The 17,761-nt window shown below is 28.3% G+C and overlaps 2 protein-coding genes across 6 annotated transcripts; one reads left to right on the top strand and one right to left on the bottom strand.

Annotated features, from left to right (window-relative positions):
• The first annotated feature begins 531 nt into the window (after window positions 1–531).
• LOC127250878 (peptidyl-prolyl cis-trans isomerase FKBP16-4, chloroplastic-like) lies at window positions 532–3,529 on the top strand. 5 transcript variants are annotated; one of them, XM_051274328.1, is made up of 11 exons: window positions 532–933; window positions 999–1,121; window positions 1,249–1,304; window positions 1,461–1,516; window positions 1,806–1,863; window positions 2,104–2,178; window positions 2,304–2,393; window positions 2,473–2,553; window positions 2,631–2,671; window positions 2,749–2,780; window positions 3,036–3,529. In XM_051274328.1, the coding sequence occupies exons 1-10, from the start codon at window positions 858–860 to the stop codon at window positions 2,774–2,776; spliced, it is 684 nt and encodes a 227-aa protein (XP_051130285.1). In that variant the 5' UTR covers window positions 532–857; the 3' UTR covers window positions 2,777–2,780; window positions 3,036–3,529. The 5 variants fall into 5 exon arrangements, with proteins under 5 accessions (XP_051130285.1, XP_051130283.1, XP_051130287.1 ...); XM_051274326.1 differs by having other exon boundaries at window positions 533–933; window positions 2,893–3,529; XM_051274330.1 differs by having other exon boundaries at window positions 533–933; window positions 1,002–1,121; window positions 2,749–3,529.
• LOC127250877 (aspartic proteinase 36-like) lies at window positions 2,773–6,359 on the bottom strand. Its single transcript, XM_051274324.1, has 11 exons — window positions 6,209–6,359; window positions 5,825–6,069; window positions 4,948–5,077; window positions 4,594–4,844; window positions 4,248–4,475; window positions 3,856–4,018; window positions 3,710–3,783; window positions 3,521–3,617; window positions 3,373–3,439; window positions 3,220–3,291; window positions 2,773–3,142 (listed from the first exon to the last, which is right to left on the bottom strand). Exons 1-11 carry the CDS (start codon window positions 6,266–6,268, stop codon window positions 2,979–2,981), a joined length of 1,551 nt encoding a protein of 516 aa, XP_051130281.1. The 5' UTR covers window positions 6,269–6,359; the 3' UTR covers window positions 2,773–2,978.
• Between the last annotated feature and the right edge of the window lie 11,402 nt (window positions 6,360–17,761).

Below are 17,761 nucleotides of genomic sequence, written 5' to 3'. Positions count from 1 at the left end.
AAAATAATTACACACTTTAATCTCATTTTAAATTTTTTAATTTATTTTTTTTAATTTTAATTAAACTAATTAGTTATCTTAATCTTAATTTATAATTATTTATATTATAGAATAATTATTTTCACTAATACATTCTTAATTATCTGCTAATTACACCCTTCTTAAAATACAACATTTACAATGTAGCAGACTCGGTATGTGGGAAGAAGGAAGTACTAAAAATCAATTTTACATTCAAAATATCACATCATGTTTATATCACATCGTACAACTATTCAAATTCAAAATTTTTACTTTTAAATCACATCTCAAAATTCAAACCACAAACAAACAGACCGTATCAGTTTCAACAACGAAAAAATTCACTAAAATTTGGGCTAATGTCTTGAACTTAAAAATATTTTGTAATTCTTTCAAAAAGTGGCGTGCAATCATTAGGTACATCTTAAAATATTCTAAAATGTTGTACATAAAGCATAGAGTGTTGTACATGTGTTTCAAAAAAGAAAACTGTATTGGGTATACAGATCCCATTCTGAAAATGAGAAGCTAGAAAGAAGAAAGCGGCATCTTAGCAAAGCTGGAGTTGAATTCCTATGGCATTGTCTACAGATTTGATCACCGTCACTGAGTTCTATGATCGCTTTGTTCGTAGTATAGAAACGACATCATGTGTTTTTGTCTTTCGTGTTTGGATCTAAACAATTATCTGGTTTCAGAATGAATGTGATAAATGTGCACACACCACTTGATTGTGGCTGCAATTAAACTGGCAGTTATGTTATCCCTTCCACGAACCACTATGTAAATATATAACTGATTTGTTGGTATTCGCACCTGTTAGTTGGCGCAAAGCAATGGAGCTCTCGGTGCTTCGCCATCCACTGAAGCCAGCATCCTTTCGCACCTCTTTCATCCCCCAATCCGCCACAGGTTCGCGCACAATAATTCTCAGGTTTATTATTCGGTTCGATTTGATTTGTGATTTTGTATTTCAGCAGCAAGAATAAGTTCAAAGAGGAATAAATCATTCTCGCGGTGCCGCTGTTCGTCGGCGGAGGGAGCTGCGGCGGTGGATGAACAGGGAAGGAGAGCATTCGTGGGGTGTCTACTTGCAGCAGGTTAGGTTTAGGTTAGAGCATTCGTTAGGATTTTTCGATGAATAATAGCTTGCATCGAAGTTCTAGGGTTTGTGATGGAAATTTGGGGATTAGGTGAAAATTGATTATGGTGTTTATGATTGATCAGCTGCGGGGATGTGTTTATCTGATGAAGCTAGTGCAGTGAGCACAAGCCGAAGAGCTGTAAGACCATTGTTTTTGTTTTCTGCCATGAAAATCAAAATCCTCAGCTCAACAACACACACACACACATACACATGCCTCTGCAGATATATGAAATTACTTAGCATATGTATGTATGTATGTATTTATGTGTCTCTGTTTCTTGAATTTTTGCAGCTGAGAGGGGCAAAAATACCGGAGAGCGATTTCACGGCGCTGCCGAATGGCTTGAAGTTAGTGCATTCATATATACACACATATATATATATATAAATTTGCATCGCATTCTTTCATGATTTAGAAACTGCTTGATATCCATTCGTGTTTTAGAAAACATCCCATAGAATCCCCTAAAAATTAAACGAGACTTCCTCGAATTTTCGGAAACATTACAGTCTTTAAATCATGAAGGAGAAAAGAAAACTTTTTAAACCACAAGTAGAATATAAGCAATTTTGTCCTTTTCGAAATAACTATATATGTTGGGCTGTGTGGTGTTTTAACAAGTTCGTGGTTTTGTAGGTATTATGATTTGAAGGTCGGGGGAGGGCTTAAAGCGGTGAAGGGATCACGGGTTGCCGTATGGCTGTGCCACAGTTGATGTTTTTAATATCTAAGTACATGGATTTTCATTTCTACTATAATGTGGATGATTGTTTTTGGTTTGTAAGGCTTTTCTATGGTGTTTGGTTTGCTTAGTAGAAGCTTCGTTGCTTTATAGTCGAGAGTCGGATTAAAAATAGCATTATGATCTTGGTTTTCCTTGAAACCAACGCATCCAAACAACTCTTGATTCGGTTGTTGGTTGGTGTTTCGTTAGGTTCATTACGTCGCCAAGTGGAAAGGCATCACGTTTATGACGAGTAGACAAGGACTCGGTGTTGGTGGTGGAACGGTAAGGTTTATTGCTAGCCTCTATGTTGTATTGACATTGCTTAATTATCGAGTAATTTGTTCACTACTCAGGAAATGGGTTGTCAAGATTGATGATGTTTTTATCGACTAACTGTTATAAAACAGCCATATGGATTCGATGTTGGTGATTCAGAGAGAGGATCAGTTCTTAAGGGCCTGGATTTAGGAGTCGAAGGGATGCGCGTTGGAGGCCAGGTAAGGGATCGAATTATCGATCTTGCCAATGATCAATGTAACAAATCCCGTAAACTTCCCAACGCTCTGTTTTCCTTAGCAGAGGTTGCTGATAGTGCCACCCGAGTTAGCTTATGGATCGAAAGGCGTACAGGAAATTCCTCCAAACGCAACGATAGAGGTATCGGCAGTACTTAAAACCATTCTACAGTTTTATAACATATGAATAATGTATGATAAAATCTTTCCGTTCTGCAGTTGGATGTCGAACTACTATCGATCAAACAAAGTGTATTCGGGTACGTAATAACTAATCTTGCTAAACTTTCGTTTTCGATATATGTTGGCATTCTAAAGCTAATCTTTTTTTGTACAGGTCTTCTGTGAAAGTTGTTGAAGGATGATTAGGTATGCTTTTAATTTATGTTCATTTATTTTATATAAACTGTGATCATACCATCAATTGAATTAACAAGACCAATGTTGTACATATCATTTTTATGAATCTCTATATGTAAAGACAAAGGCTACCTAAGGTTCGAAAACAATGTCTACAAATATACATAAATTAGCGACATACCTACCTTGCGGCGAAGAGGATAAATGCTATGAGATCAGAAGGGTGACGGATACCAACACAAGCGAAATAATGATCTTATGCAGTGTGTGGAAGATTGGACTGACCAGCGAGCTGCTGCCGGCAATCAGCTGCCCGGCGTTCAGAAACTCATCTTTACTGGTAGTTACGGATACATTTACAGACAGAGAACCTGAAGTGAAACGGTAATTTTTGAGCGAGGCTTTTTTGCGCTATTGTGATGGTAAAATAGATGGGGTTAAAACTTACAATCATGGTCAGCCCATCCTATTCTCCGGTGAGCCAAATCATAAACGAATATTTTATCTTTGAGAACAAGATCTGGGGCAAGGAAACAGATAAGTGTAAGCTATGTAGTTCGATGTTTTGGTCGAAAAGTCAATCAGTTTTATCCGAATTTACCTCCTAGAATAGATGTCTCTTGATTCTCTACTTTAATAAAGCCAATGCACCACATTGCAGCACCATCCTGCGAAAGGTAATAGCCGTAAGCTTTACATGGTTTCGACCTTTTGACAAGCTAAAAAAAAAAAGAGGGAAAGGGACTTACAAGAAATCCTGTGTGCACGAGGTAGTCGATTGGTCGTAGTATCAGGGATGCATCCCCGGCAAAATTGAGCGCGACCGATGGGAACATCTGAAGCTCACTTTTTAAAAGATAAACCACCAGGTTAGCGAAGTGATCAAAGATTACGAGTCTTGTAAAATACTTGGATCGAGAAAATCGTGTGAATCAAACCTTGTAGCAACAAGATAGCACTGATTCCCTTTCGAAATAATCGGTTTGACAAATTGAGATACGGTCGCAGTTAACTACAAGGCAGGAGGAACTTCAGGCAAAGTCGCGACTTTAAAGAGAAGGTGTAAAGTGGAGATGTAACTTACAGCAGCAACAAGAGGATCGTAAGCTCCTTCGACAAGGTACGCCAATGTTGTCCCGGAATCAACGATTGTTCCTTTGTTGCCTGATGTCGTAAACAGTTCTTGATCGATTGGTAGCAACTGTCTGTTGACAGCTATACTCTGCAGATATAAATTGTAGTGAGACCTGAAAATTAGCAAGAAAAAGATCAAAAAGATCGAATTATGGTATAGAACAATGCAGAGCATTTGCCTTCCTAGAAAACCTGCAATATGAACACTAATTTTTGTGTGCAAAGGTCTCAGAAAAGATCGACGGCGAAAACTTTGTTGAAACAACAATCACGAAAAGAATGACTTAAGAACATATGAATGCCGTAAACATATCTACGCGGCTAAAACTAAAATATACGTACTGTGATGGAACAAGGGGGGTATAAACAATTCTCGGATCCAATATCTCACCAAGAACTAGTATTCCTCCGCCATTGCCCTCACCTCTCAGGCAATGGGAAAACACTTTAGGTGTAATCCTTTGTGACGACAACTGTGATATTACGGACAGATCCTGCTGACCAAATCCGAAGATTCCATCAACTGCTCTATCCGGTTTAGTCAGGTCCCCGGCCTGAGAGGTACTGCACCTGCATCCACACAACAACTACGTGCATCAATATCTCATATAATTCTTGTCGCCGGGTAAAATTTTCTAATTACATCAGCTTAAAAGATTCGCCACATCATGTAACATTTGGAGCTTACCCAAAAACAATTGGAGCAGAAGAATTGGCTACTAATGAGGCATCAAAGATCGTATCAAAGTTGAGTAGGTCAGATACATAAAAACCAGCTGTCCCGCTTCCATCACCATATTTAAATGAGTAGCCGCACTGATTGCTTTGAGCAGAGCATTCGGCAGATGCAGTTTGAACAATGGAAGAGCAGATATTATCCGCACAGGAAATAGAGGAAACGGATGAAGAGGTCGAAGCATCATAGAAATTGAGGGGAATCTGAAAGCACACCTTGCCATTAGCTTCACTTATTCTCGAATTAATTCAAAAAATTATCATCGAAAAACTACAGTAAAACGCGAGTTATAGAGTGTGTTCTTACACCCAATCCACTGCTCCGTGGACAATTGTTGCAGGAACTGCAACTAACCCACAAAATATCACTCCCGGTATCAATCTGTACATTGAACTCTTGTGGAGGAGACCCCAATCTCACTTTGGTGAAATAAAGTCTACATAATTGAGTTTATTCGCCAAGGTGCGAATATGTCAGTAAATTTTAAGCTACAAGATCAAATTAATGCGACTACAAATCATGTAAGGGCCATTTCATCGAAGAAGGAGAATGAAGCTGAAGCAAATACAGAACTAACTTTAAAAAATCCATGCATAATCGATGCCCGAGTGAGAAAAGAATCAGACTGGAAAGTAGGTAACATCCAGACAATGCAATTGATGTGAAAGTGCAAACAACTGAAACATCGTCCAAAGCATCATATCCCAACCTCCATGAATTTAAGCAAAACCATGAACTTCCAAAACACATATATTCTTTCGACTAATTTAAACAATCAACAGCCCCAAAAGAGGATAAGAATTCATGAAACCATAGCAAGAGCTATCAAAATTTTCAGGTGTAGCAAAATTTATGAACTGCCGAAACACATATATTCAACTAATTTAACCAACCAACAGCACCAAAGGAGGATAAGAATTCATGAAATCATAGCAAGAACTATCAAAATTTTCAGGTGTAGAAAAATCATGAACTGCCAAAACACATATATTCCTTCGAATAATTTAACCAATCAACAGAAAGGAAGGAGGATGAGAATTCAAAAAAAAATGGCTCATTGCATTGACCGACAAACTCCACCAAATTATTGATAGTTCAATTCTCCTTAAACATCATAAATTCAAAGCAATTGAGTCTATGGTAAAAACTGGAATCAAATTTCTTAGTGGTGCAACGAAGTTACCCAACAATGTAGGGATCGGAGGTACCCCTAACCGGAAAGTCTACAACACCACCGGAAAAGCTCTGCAACAGCCGCGCGTGCCTCGCACGGTCCCGAGCTTTAACAACCTCGAGCTCCATTTTCTCCTCCACCGGAAACGCCCTCTCCAAATTAAGCACTCTGTGAATTCCAGCACCGTCGCCCTCCGTCGACAAGGCGGCGTATACAACAGCCACAACCACCATCAGCACCGACCTAGCCATCACCTGCAACCCAAACTCCCACTATAATATATATATCGCAAAAACCTGTTAATCTGCAGCGGTTATTATACAAACCAAAGCATAAAACGCAAATTAGGGAAGAAAACACGAAACTAAATGCTACGCAAAGGTTTTTCTATACGTATGGGTTTTGGTAAGCAGTGTCGTGTACGAGCACAGGGACAATCACAACCCTACGCATCCATACTAAAAAAATATACAATATGTAAGCAAGAAGATTCTGATTACAAATAACACAAAAAAATTACAGCAGCAGCTGCAAAACAATGGCAGTCGCTATCGGTAATTATTGCATCCGAAAATCAACCACAAAAACTCGAGAAACATACAAATCGTTCGAATCGACCAACCTGCCTGCAAATAGTACGCTCGATTAAATGATTTCACACGTAACTAGAGAAAACGAGCTGAATCCAGAGCCGAATTTCATTGTTCTTCGCACACTGAAGGTTTGAAACCAAACAATGGAGGAAATTTATATATATCTATATATATATATATAAACTCTTCTTTTTTTTTTCTTTTTTTTTGGTGTAGAAGACGACCGTTGACTGTTGACTATTTAGCAGACAAGGATTGGGTATAATTAGGACGGTCGTTTTTTGTGTTAATTTAAATTTAATTTAATTTAAATGGCGAAAGTAACAATGGTGTGGGCGTAGTCGACACGCTTATTAATTTATTAGTTTGCATTTGAAAGCATATTTGTATTTATTAGTTTTCTTTTTTTTTTTTTTTTTCCAAGTCAAATATATTTTTTTTTTAAAAAAATATCTTAAATATTATGCAATATTTTTAATAAAAAATAATTAATTATATTTAATCTCTACTTTACACTTTATCCTCTCACATCATTCAAATAAAAAAATAAAATATATATTTTTATCTCCATCGTCATCTAATTCCAAAATTATTCTACTTAATACTATCCACCTAAAACCTCGTGTCAAAATCAAATGTTTTACCTTGTTTGGGACAGAAGGATAATTTTTTTAATAAAATATCAAAATATGCACAGTGTTACTCCACTGTTTGGAGTTTTGTGGTATTTTTTATATTTTTTGTATTTTCTGGGTGTATTGTATAATTTTAATTTTTTAGTAGATGATATGTAATTTTATATTTTAAGAAGTTGTATGTAATTTTATTTTTTTGAAAATAATGTATAATTTTATTTTTTAAAAGTTGTATAATTTTAGTTTTTGGAAAGTAATATAATTTTATTTTTTTAAAATTAATGTATAATTTTATTTTCTAAATTGATATATAATTTTACTATTGAAAAATAATATAAATTATATGTGTATGGATCTAATGTAAAAATAAATTAAAGTTGAGGTGTAATTTATAAATATAAAATAATATAAAATAGGAATATATATAGATAATATACTTTTTAGAGTAAAAATTGAAGTTTATGGTTGAAATAAAATTACTGTAGATAACTGCATTTTTATTGTAGTGGGTTGGAGATAGCGTAAGACGGAGAGAGTATTTAAATTTATGTGTAAAAATTAAATGAGTATATGTGACCAAGACGGATGGGGAATATATTTGTTTTTTGTAAAAATATTTAAAATTATATTTCATTCATCTCGACTAAAATACTTTTGGTTTTTTTTAATAAATTAAGAATTTTTGTTTTTTTAGTAAATTAAAAAATAATTTTCCTTACATCCTATAGAAAGACTGTCGTTTATTTTTGGGTGAAAATGGGTCAGACTTTGATTAAACAGGCTAGGCCTATTTTGAAGAATTAAGGATTGAGCCTGGCCTATTAGCTTGTAATAAAAAAAATTATACAGCTTGAGTCGACCTATTTAAAAGCCTATATAATAATTAATTTTTTATTTCTTAAAATTTAATATTACTAAAAAAATATTAATGCAATTATTATTTTATGTATATATAATTATAGTTACAACTAATCAATTTTATATTTGATTATTATCACTAAATTAATTTTTTTTAAAAAAAAATATAAATATATAATAATTTTATATATTAAATTAAAATTATATATATAAATAGACCAGCTTGATAGGCCTAAAAGGCTTTTCGTAAAACCTAAGCCTATTCTAATTAATTAAATAAGCATTAAAATAAGCCTATATCGAATTATTTGAATAAATAGGCCAGGCTGTAGGCCCCTCGTAGGCCACCTCGCCTATTTCCGCCCCTAATTCTATAGTATAAAAGTAATGATATTCGTATAATATAATATATTGTAAGTTGGAATATATTTATTATGTGAGGTAGATAATACAATTACTAAGAAATGGTAATTGTTTTAGAACGTACGAAAATAGAAAATGACAACATTTTAATGGGACGAAATAAATAGTATTTTATTAATCAGTAAGAATATGTAAGATAATTTTGATATTATTGTTTTTACCGGTATAAATAAAATAAATATTTTTGTAATAGTTAAAAAATATTTTGATATTTTTATATGAATTACTTTTACTACATATGATACTTCAGAGTTGGGCCGGTGCTAGGCTAACCTCTGTGCAATGATGAGTCGATGCTAGAACATTCAAGATGGAATATAAATTAAATTGATTGAATAAAATATACACACAATTTTATTATTTTTATTTTAATAAATAATAATTAATTTATGACTATTTTTCTATTAATTTTATTTTTAAACTTTTTATAAATTTTCATAATATTCTCATTTATTTTTTATGTTATTATTATTCTTTTTAAGTCTTTATATTCAATAAACAAGCATAAAACTCGGAGGACAAAAATATAATTTTCTATTTTCGGTCAATTTTTATTTACAATCACTAATTTTATTATATTTTTTTTATTTACTTAATTATTAATTGAATATTTAAAAATACCTTCAAATATATTATTTTTAATGTTTGTATCAGATTCAAATATTTTATTCCCTCCGTCCCACATAATTTGTCCCTATTTTTTATTTTCGTTCGTCCCACATAATTTGTCATTTCTTTTTTGAAAAATTAATTATACACTTTAATCATATTTTAAAATTTAAAATTTTTTTTAATTTTAATTAAACTATTTAGTTATCTTAATCTTAATCTATAATTATTTTTACTAAATAATAATTATTTTTACTAATATATTTCTTAATTACTTACTAATTATACTTTACTTAAATTTCCGTGTCTACAGTAATACACCCATATTACATGGGACGGAGGAAGTAATTTTTACCTAATAAATATATATATATATATATATACATTGATTATTGATGTAACATTCAAATGAGAGACAAAATTCCATCATTAAATAGTTAATTACTTAACTAATTAACTGAAAGATTGTAATTGTAATTTAGCCAATAACTTTAATTAAATTTAAGACAAATAATTATAGATTAAAATTAAGATAATTAAATAGTTTAATTTAAATTTAAAAAAATTATAAATTATAACATTTAAAATGTGATTAAAATGTATGATCATACATTTATTGTGCGAAAAGGACAAAAATAGAAAATATGAACAAATTATGTGTAACGATAGGAATATATTTTAGGAAAAAATAATTTTCGTCCCGATATAACTAGAATTAATCAATTTTGGTCGCAATATAAAAAAATCATAAATTTTAGTCTTAATATAATCAATTTTAGTCGTACCGTTACAAACATAATGAAAAATGCTGACATTAACATAATAGAGATGACGTGACATTTGACCTGGACTATATACGACCGTGTTGTCACGGTACACCGTGTACATTACTGCCACTCTGCAAATTTTTCTTCTTTTTTATTCTTTTTCATTATTCCTTTTACACGACCGTGTATCGTCCAAGTTAAATGTTATGTCATCTCCGTTAAATTATTTATGTCAGCATTCTCTATTGTAACGATGAAATTAAAATTGTTTATATTATTATCAAAATTGATTAATTTTAATTATATTAAGATAAAAATTTATTTATTTTTTTCTATATTTTATATTATTAATACGATTTCTCATTGTACACATTAAAAATATTAAACAAACAAACCCTATGGTTTGATTGCTTGTATATGAGTTTTAAGTTTTTTTACTCCCTCGATCTTATGAAATGGTGTTCGTCCCAAAATAAGAATGTTTTTTTTTAAATTTAGTAATTGTACTATATATTTACTATTATTATAAATATCATTACAATTTACATTATATTAGACAATTTATTTTTTTTATATTAAACAATACCAATTATGGTGTTTTTGTCTTATTATTATTATAAATGATTATAATATTAATATTAAAAAAATTATGTATAAAAATAAATGATATTTTTTTTACGGGAGGAGGAAAGTATTTAAATTTATCTGTCCCAAAATATTGCAATAATTATATTTTTCTGTCACAAACAATTTGCAATATTAAGTTAAGGAAACGCATTATATGTAAGTTAGGTTGTTTAATCATTTATTTTCTTTTGCCAAATTTTACAAGATTTTTATTATTCATCGATTTTTTTATTTTTTTTCAAAAACAAATCAATCTCTTGTTTTTTTATATTATATTTAAAAATATCAATTAAAATATTTCAATTAAAATATTTTATTATTCAAATACTAATGCAAAATCTAAAACCCCAAAACAAGCCACCTTAGTTAGTGTGTGGGGATAAGTAGGGGTGATCATTCGGATTTTCGGTTCAGATTTGGCAAAATTCGAACCGATTCGAAAATTCGAAATTTTTGAAAACACCAATTCGAACCGAACCGAAATAACCAAAATTCGAAATCCGAAAATCCGTAATCTGAACTAAAAAATCCGAACCAAACCGAAATATCCGAAATTCTAAATATTATTATTTTTTTTTTATTTTTAAATTTCTTTTATATTTTATTATTATTTTATAATATTAAATATATATAATATATAAAATTAAATATATTAAAATATAATTAATAAATTTGAGTTTTCTATATTAAAATATAATATTTTCTAATAAAATATTAAATATATATAATAAAAAAATATATTAAAATATTATATTTCGGATTTTGGATTGGTTCGGATTTTAAGTATACTGATCCGATCCGATCCGAAAATTCGAAATTTGTTAAAAATTCAATTCGATCCAATCCGAAAAATCCGAACCAAATTTTAAATTTCGATTTGGTTCGGATTGAATTTTTGGATTTTGGATAATTTACTCACCCGAGGATAAGAACAAATTTGGAGTCCTATCTCTCTTGTACCGCACGATTTTGTTTATATTCTTGCGGGCAATCACTTTCAATTTATTATTCTATTTTTTAAAATTTTTTTTAATCGGATTATTATTATAATTTTTTAATTTTTTTATCGGATTATTATTCTAAATTATTGCATACAACTAATATGTGACATATGTGGGCTTGCTTATTACGTGTTTTTAAATATAATATTTTATAAATAAAACAATTAATAAATATTAATATTTTATGGATACAAAAATAAACTAAAAAGAGAAAGATGAACTATTTATTCTTTTTAATAAGTATAATATATGAACTTATTTTTTTGTTTTTTATAATATTTTCTATAAAAAAAAATTACTCTTTTCTATTTATTAAAAACATATCAATTTTTCATAAAATATTTAAAAAATATTAAAAAGTATTTTACTCGAGCATATATTTTAAAAATATGTTCATAATTCTTAATAATTAACAATAAAAAAAAAATTTATTATTCCTAAAACATAAAAGAAATAAACATCATTTAAAAAAAATATATTCCATCTATTCCACATAAATTGTATGGGTTATTGTAGATACGACAATTTAAATAAAGTATAATTAATAAATAATTAAAAGGTGTATTAGTAAAACTAATTATTATATAGTAAAAATAATTATAAATTAAGATTAAAATAACTAAATAATTTAATTAAGATTATAAAACTATAAATTATGAAATTTAAAATGTGATAAAAATATATAATTATATTTCCAAAAAAAATGACCAATTATGTGAGACGGACGGAAATGAATAATGTAGAAAATTTATGCGGGACGGATGAACTAGTATAAATTTAACTAAAAACACTTTTAAATATAATGAGTTTTTTCTTTAAAAAAAAATTGTAAATGTTGGAAGTAAATTGCATTTGTTTTTTAGTTTTGATTGATGTTGTTTAGAGATGGTCCGATCAACAAATAAATATTGATGGACAGGTGCAGGTCAATTTTTCTTGAGTCTAATCAAACAAAAGATGACATAAAATTGATCAATCCAATGAAAATAACAAAATCGATTGTAAGAACTTAGTAGGGGCGGGGAGACATAGTGGAAGAAAAAATTACATTCTTATTGAGTTTGTTAGATCGAATATTCTCATGTTTAGAGATTTAGCTTTATCATAAAACAGTGAGAAGTGAGATAAATTTGAGATGAAATAAAAATATGAATGTAATTCCTTTATGGAAGAATGAGATAATTTGCAATAGTGAGATAATTCTAGATTAATGAGCAAAAGAGGGTGATGTGTGATAGGTTTTGGAGATGAAAATTTCAAGAAATTGGATAGTATGATTTCTTGAGTGAGGTAGGGTGTGTTTGTCAGCGTGTTTGGATTTTGAGTTGAGATTTGAATAGTAAAAATTTTGAATTTAAATAGTTGTATGATGTGATATAAATAGGTGTTGATGTGATGTTTTGAATGTAAAATTGATTTTTAATATAATATAAAAAATAAAAAATATGTGTTTGATTTGATGTTTTTTGGGGGGAAAAAATGAGATGAACGGTGGAAATCTAATCCAATCCTCCAAACAAACACACCCTAACTGTATTCATGAATACTTATGTTGAACTGGATTATCAATTATGATGTATTTTTTTTGTTTTTTGTTGTCACGTTCGCAGTCTGATTGTTTATTTAATAATCAGTCTGTGTTGAATGAAATTACATATTTTGAGTTTGTTTGTGAGATTTTGATTTTGGGTTTTGATTTTGAATAGTAAAATTTTGAATTGAAATAATTGTTTGATATGATATAAATATGTATTGATATGATATAAATATGTATTGATATGATATTTTGAATGTAAAATTAAATTTTAGTGTAATATAATAAATAAAAATTAGACGTTTGATTTGATTTTTTTGGAAAAAAAGTAATTGTTGAAATAGTAAAATTAAAAACAGAATTGCACAAGTAAACACATCCTTCATTTTAGAAGCAAGTTGTTTTTTTGCCGTGTGAGTTAACAATAAATTAAAAGCATCCCATTCAATATTAATTTTAAATATTAAATATTATTCAATCAATTATAATTCAAATTATCATTTTGATTATTTTGGTCCATTTAGCTCGAAAGTATCATTTTATATTTTTAGTAAAAGTAATCATACACTAATAACAAAATATGTCTCTTTTTTTATTTAAAATTACAAATATATTATTACACATGCAATTACTTTATACATTAAAAAAATATCAAAATTTCTTACATATTATTTCTTAATTTATACAAAATTCCAAAGAGTCCATTTTGAAAAGGACGGAGGGAGTATATCTATTAATTATCTAACTTGCAAATTAATATACTTAATAGATAAATTTTTTTTTATTTAATTTTCTATTTAAATAATAGTTTGGATATAATATTTTTTTTTAAAAATATTATTTTATAAAATAATATGATAATTAAATAGTAAAACAAAAAGGAAAAAATAATACTCCAATAATTAAGCGAACACACTTTATTTATTTATGTTAGCACGCCTAATAAATATTTTGTTCTTTTAGTATATTAAATCAAAATCAATCCGTCTCTTCATTTAATATTTTTTTACAATTGATTTTTTGGTACAGAAAATTATATTAGTAATATAAAAATAATATTATGTGTTGAATAGTTAACTTTTTATTAATGGATTAATTTGTATGTATATTTGTATTTTTTTAATAATATTTATGAAAAATTATTCAATTGAGAAATGTTACTAAAACAAAATGAATCTCATTCATTAATTACAAATTTTAATAAAATATACTATTTTTTTCATAAAATATTACGTCAAAATACTATTTAAATAAAAACTCAAATCAATATTTCATTTAAAATCAATTTCAAATCACAACAAAACATACATAAGATTGCTCATCCATCTAAGGTATCTCTGATTTAAGAAAACGATGTTTAATAATTAATAATACTCTTTCCGTCACGAAATTAGCCTAATTTTTCTTTTTTTAGCCATCCCACCAAATTGGTTATATTTCCCAAAAAGACAATAATTAACAAATACTAATTTAAATCACAAAGTTAATTATATTATACTCTCTCCATTCCCGATAAGAAATAATTTAGATGGATAAAACAAAGTGAAAATTATATGATATGATAAAAGAGAAAAATGTATATTCATATTTTTTTTAATAGCGTGATGGGATAAAGTTCATTAATTATTTCATATTTTAAAAATACTGCAGAGTATGCAGGAGAATGAAGTACTATTAATTACTAATATTTACTACCTCTTCCGGCTCTAGGGTTCTATTTACTTTTTGCTTGTTAATATTTGAATATTAATTATTATATCAAAATGTAGTACAAATTAAGAAAAAAATTGCCAAAATACTTCTATAGGTAAATGTGACCCTGTAATGAGCATAATTTTATTTTGGGTAAACTGTTTTTTTTAGTCCCGTAAGTGGAGCATGTCGCAAACTAGTCCCATAAGTGAAAAATTTTTGTTGTTTTAGTCCTCCGGCGTCGGAGACGCCCGCGTGGCTCGCCGGAGGTGACGTGTCCGGCATGTGTCCCGTCAGGTCAGCGACACTTGGCGGACACGTGGATTTTATTTTATTTTTTTATTTTTTTAAAATTTTTATTTTTAATTGGACTAAATAAAAAAATAAAAAATACAAATAAAATTTAAAAAAAATTAAAAATAAGTTTTAAAAAAAAATTAAAAATGAAAAAAAATAAAAAAATCCACGTGTCCGCCAGGTCAACAACACCTGGCGGACACGTCACCTCCGGCGAGCCACGCGGGCATCTCCGGCGCCGGAGGACGACTAAAACAGCGAAAAATTTTCACTTATGGGACTAGTTTGCGACATGCTCCACTTACGGGACTAAAATGATAAGGAAGTCTAGTTACAGTACTAAAAAAAAACAGTTTATCCTTTTATTTTTTATTTGCTTGTAAATTTAATAGTTGAGTCAGAATTTTGACTAATAAAAATTAAAATAATTAATTAATATAATATAAATAGATATTTATGTAATGTTTAAAATTTTAAATTAGTTTTTAATATAATATAAAAAATATAATATTTGATTTGATATTTTATGATTAGAAAATTCATTGAAATTTGATTTTAAATTTATTAATATTATCATTTGGTTAAAAAGAATAAAAAAAAAAAAATAAATTCATTTGCCGCCCAAGATTATAAAATTACTTTTCATTTTAGTATTTCGGCATAAAATTATATATTTTGATAGCGTATATACAATTTGATTAGAGTTAGTTCAGTAAGGTATACCAAAAATGCCGGATTATACCGTACCAATTTTTTTAGTTTGTTTATCGATACCGTACAAAAAATTCGGTACATACCGAAATATCAATATATTAAAAATATCAAATTGTATATTGTTACAATACTGAAAAAGTATCATACCGAAATTTAAAATTTTTGGTTTTTTTATATGGTATGCGTGCTATTTTGGTAATTCGATAATTTTTCATCCATATATGGTATCAGAATGATAAAATATCAAACCAAAAATTTCGATACGATATACAATATGTGGTATAAATTTCGGTATGTCAAAACGAACAATTTCTATCAACAACCAAATTCAAAAAATTTGATGTATTGTTTATTAAATTTTTTATAATTATGATTTTGTATTGTATTAATCACATTAAAAATATTAAAGTCAATTTCTTTTTTATTATCTAATTGTACATATCGATTTACAATAGATACAATATTTTTTCTATAAAAAATAATTTCAATGCATAAAATATTCAATATTAAAAAAATTAGAATATAAAATATTTTAACATTTATTTTATTATTTTATCAAAATAAAAATATTTAAAAGAATACTTTATTACAAACATTAAATCATCTAATAAAATTACTTAACTACATAATACAATATTTTCTAATATGCATGCTCAAAAGAAAAATAATCAATTTGGTAGGATGAAAGGAGTAATAAATTATGATAATATTAGTTTATTATTTACTATAACTGATAGTAATTTTAAAATATAAATTAATATATAATTAAAAAAAGTTAGAATGTGTATTTATATATTTCAAAAAAATATATTCCCACTGTCCCATAAATATAATCTTAATTGGATCGAAATTTAAGGAATAGTGATATTATACTAGTAGTTGGTAAAAAATATGGATATAAATACTTTTTTGTCCTTGTGAGTGTATTAGGGTAAAAAGTAGTGACAATTGTGTAATAAAAATGAAAATGTAGGGGTAGTTTTATGATGATATAGTTATTGATAAAAATAAGACTTGAGACGAACAAAAATGATAAACAAGACTATTATATGGGGACGGAGAGAAGTTTTCAATAAAATATATGTAATATTAATATTACTTTTTAGAGAATACATTTATATATAATACAAATAAATAAAAAATATATTTATTTATCATTTTAAAAATAGATAAAAAATATTTAATACAATATACATACAACGCATTATATATGGTAGTATTATACAAATACAATATATTAACTAACAACACAGTCTCATATAACACACAACAATTGATTGTAACACATGAAATACTCTTATACATCACACATATAATTATAAAAAACACATGGCTTTGTTACACACAACATATGCTGAGTAATAAGAATATGCAATGTTAGTATATATTATGAGCGTTGATTTGGAACCATTCCCCAAAGATATAATTTGTTATGAAATGAAAAGAATATTAAATAGTACACCCTCCGTCCCAAAACTCAGTCTTAATTGGGTTGAATACGAGATTTAAAGAATATTGATATTATATTGGTAGTTGATAATAAATATTGATAAAAAACTTTTTTGCTCCTGAGTGTATTAGTGTAGAAAGTAGCGACAATTGTGTAATAAAAATAAAAAAGTAAGGGTAGTTTTATAGTGATATGATTATTTATGAAAATAAGACTATTATTTTGAGACAGAAAAAAAATGGTAAACAAGACTATTGTATTGGGACGGAGGGAGTAGTTAATATACTATGGGTGTCTTTGTTTGTGGATTTGGTTTTGGGTTTGAGAGTTGAATAATAAAAATTTTGAATTGAAATATTTGTTTGATTGTGATATAAATAGATGCTGATATAATTTTTAATATAATATAAAAAATTAAAAATAAATATTTGATTTGATATCTTTAGGAGAAAAAATTAATGAATAATAGATTTTTGGGAAAATTTTATGAACGAACATATCGTATGACTGCAGGCTATTAGGTTCGATTAAAGATTTATGGAGGGTGTACTCATCGAATACCACCTGCATATGTTATTGGGTGTATATACATATCCATTGCACCCACCAAATCTTTTTACTCCCTCCGTCCCATAAAAAGATAGTAGTTTTTATTTTTATTTGTCCCAATAAAAGATATACCTAACATAATTAGTACATTTACAACTTTCAATATATTACACAAATGTCCTTAATTTTTTATCACA

This window comes from Andrographis paniculata, unplaced genomic scaffold (assembly GCF_009805555.1).
Source record: "Andrographis paniculata isolate CXL003 unplaced genomic scaffold, ASM980555v1 Contig38END, whole genome shotgun sequence".
Taxonomy (NCBI): domain Eukaryota; kingdom Viridiplantae; phylum Streptophyta; class Magnoliopsida; order Lamiales; family Acanthaceae; genus Andrographis; species Andrographis paniculata.
Note: the sequence above shows the minus strand (reverse complement) of the source record. Positions and strands in the feature narration are given on the sequence as shown.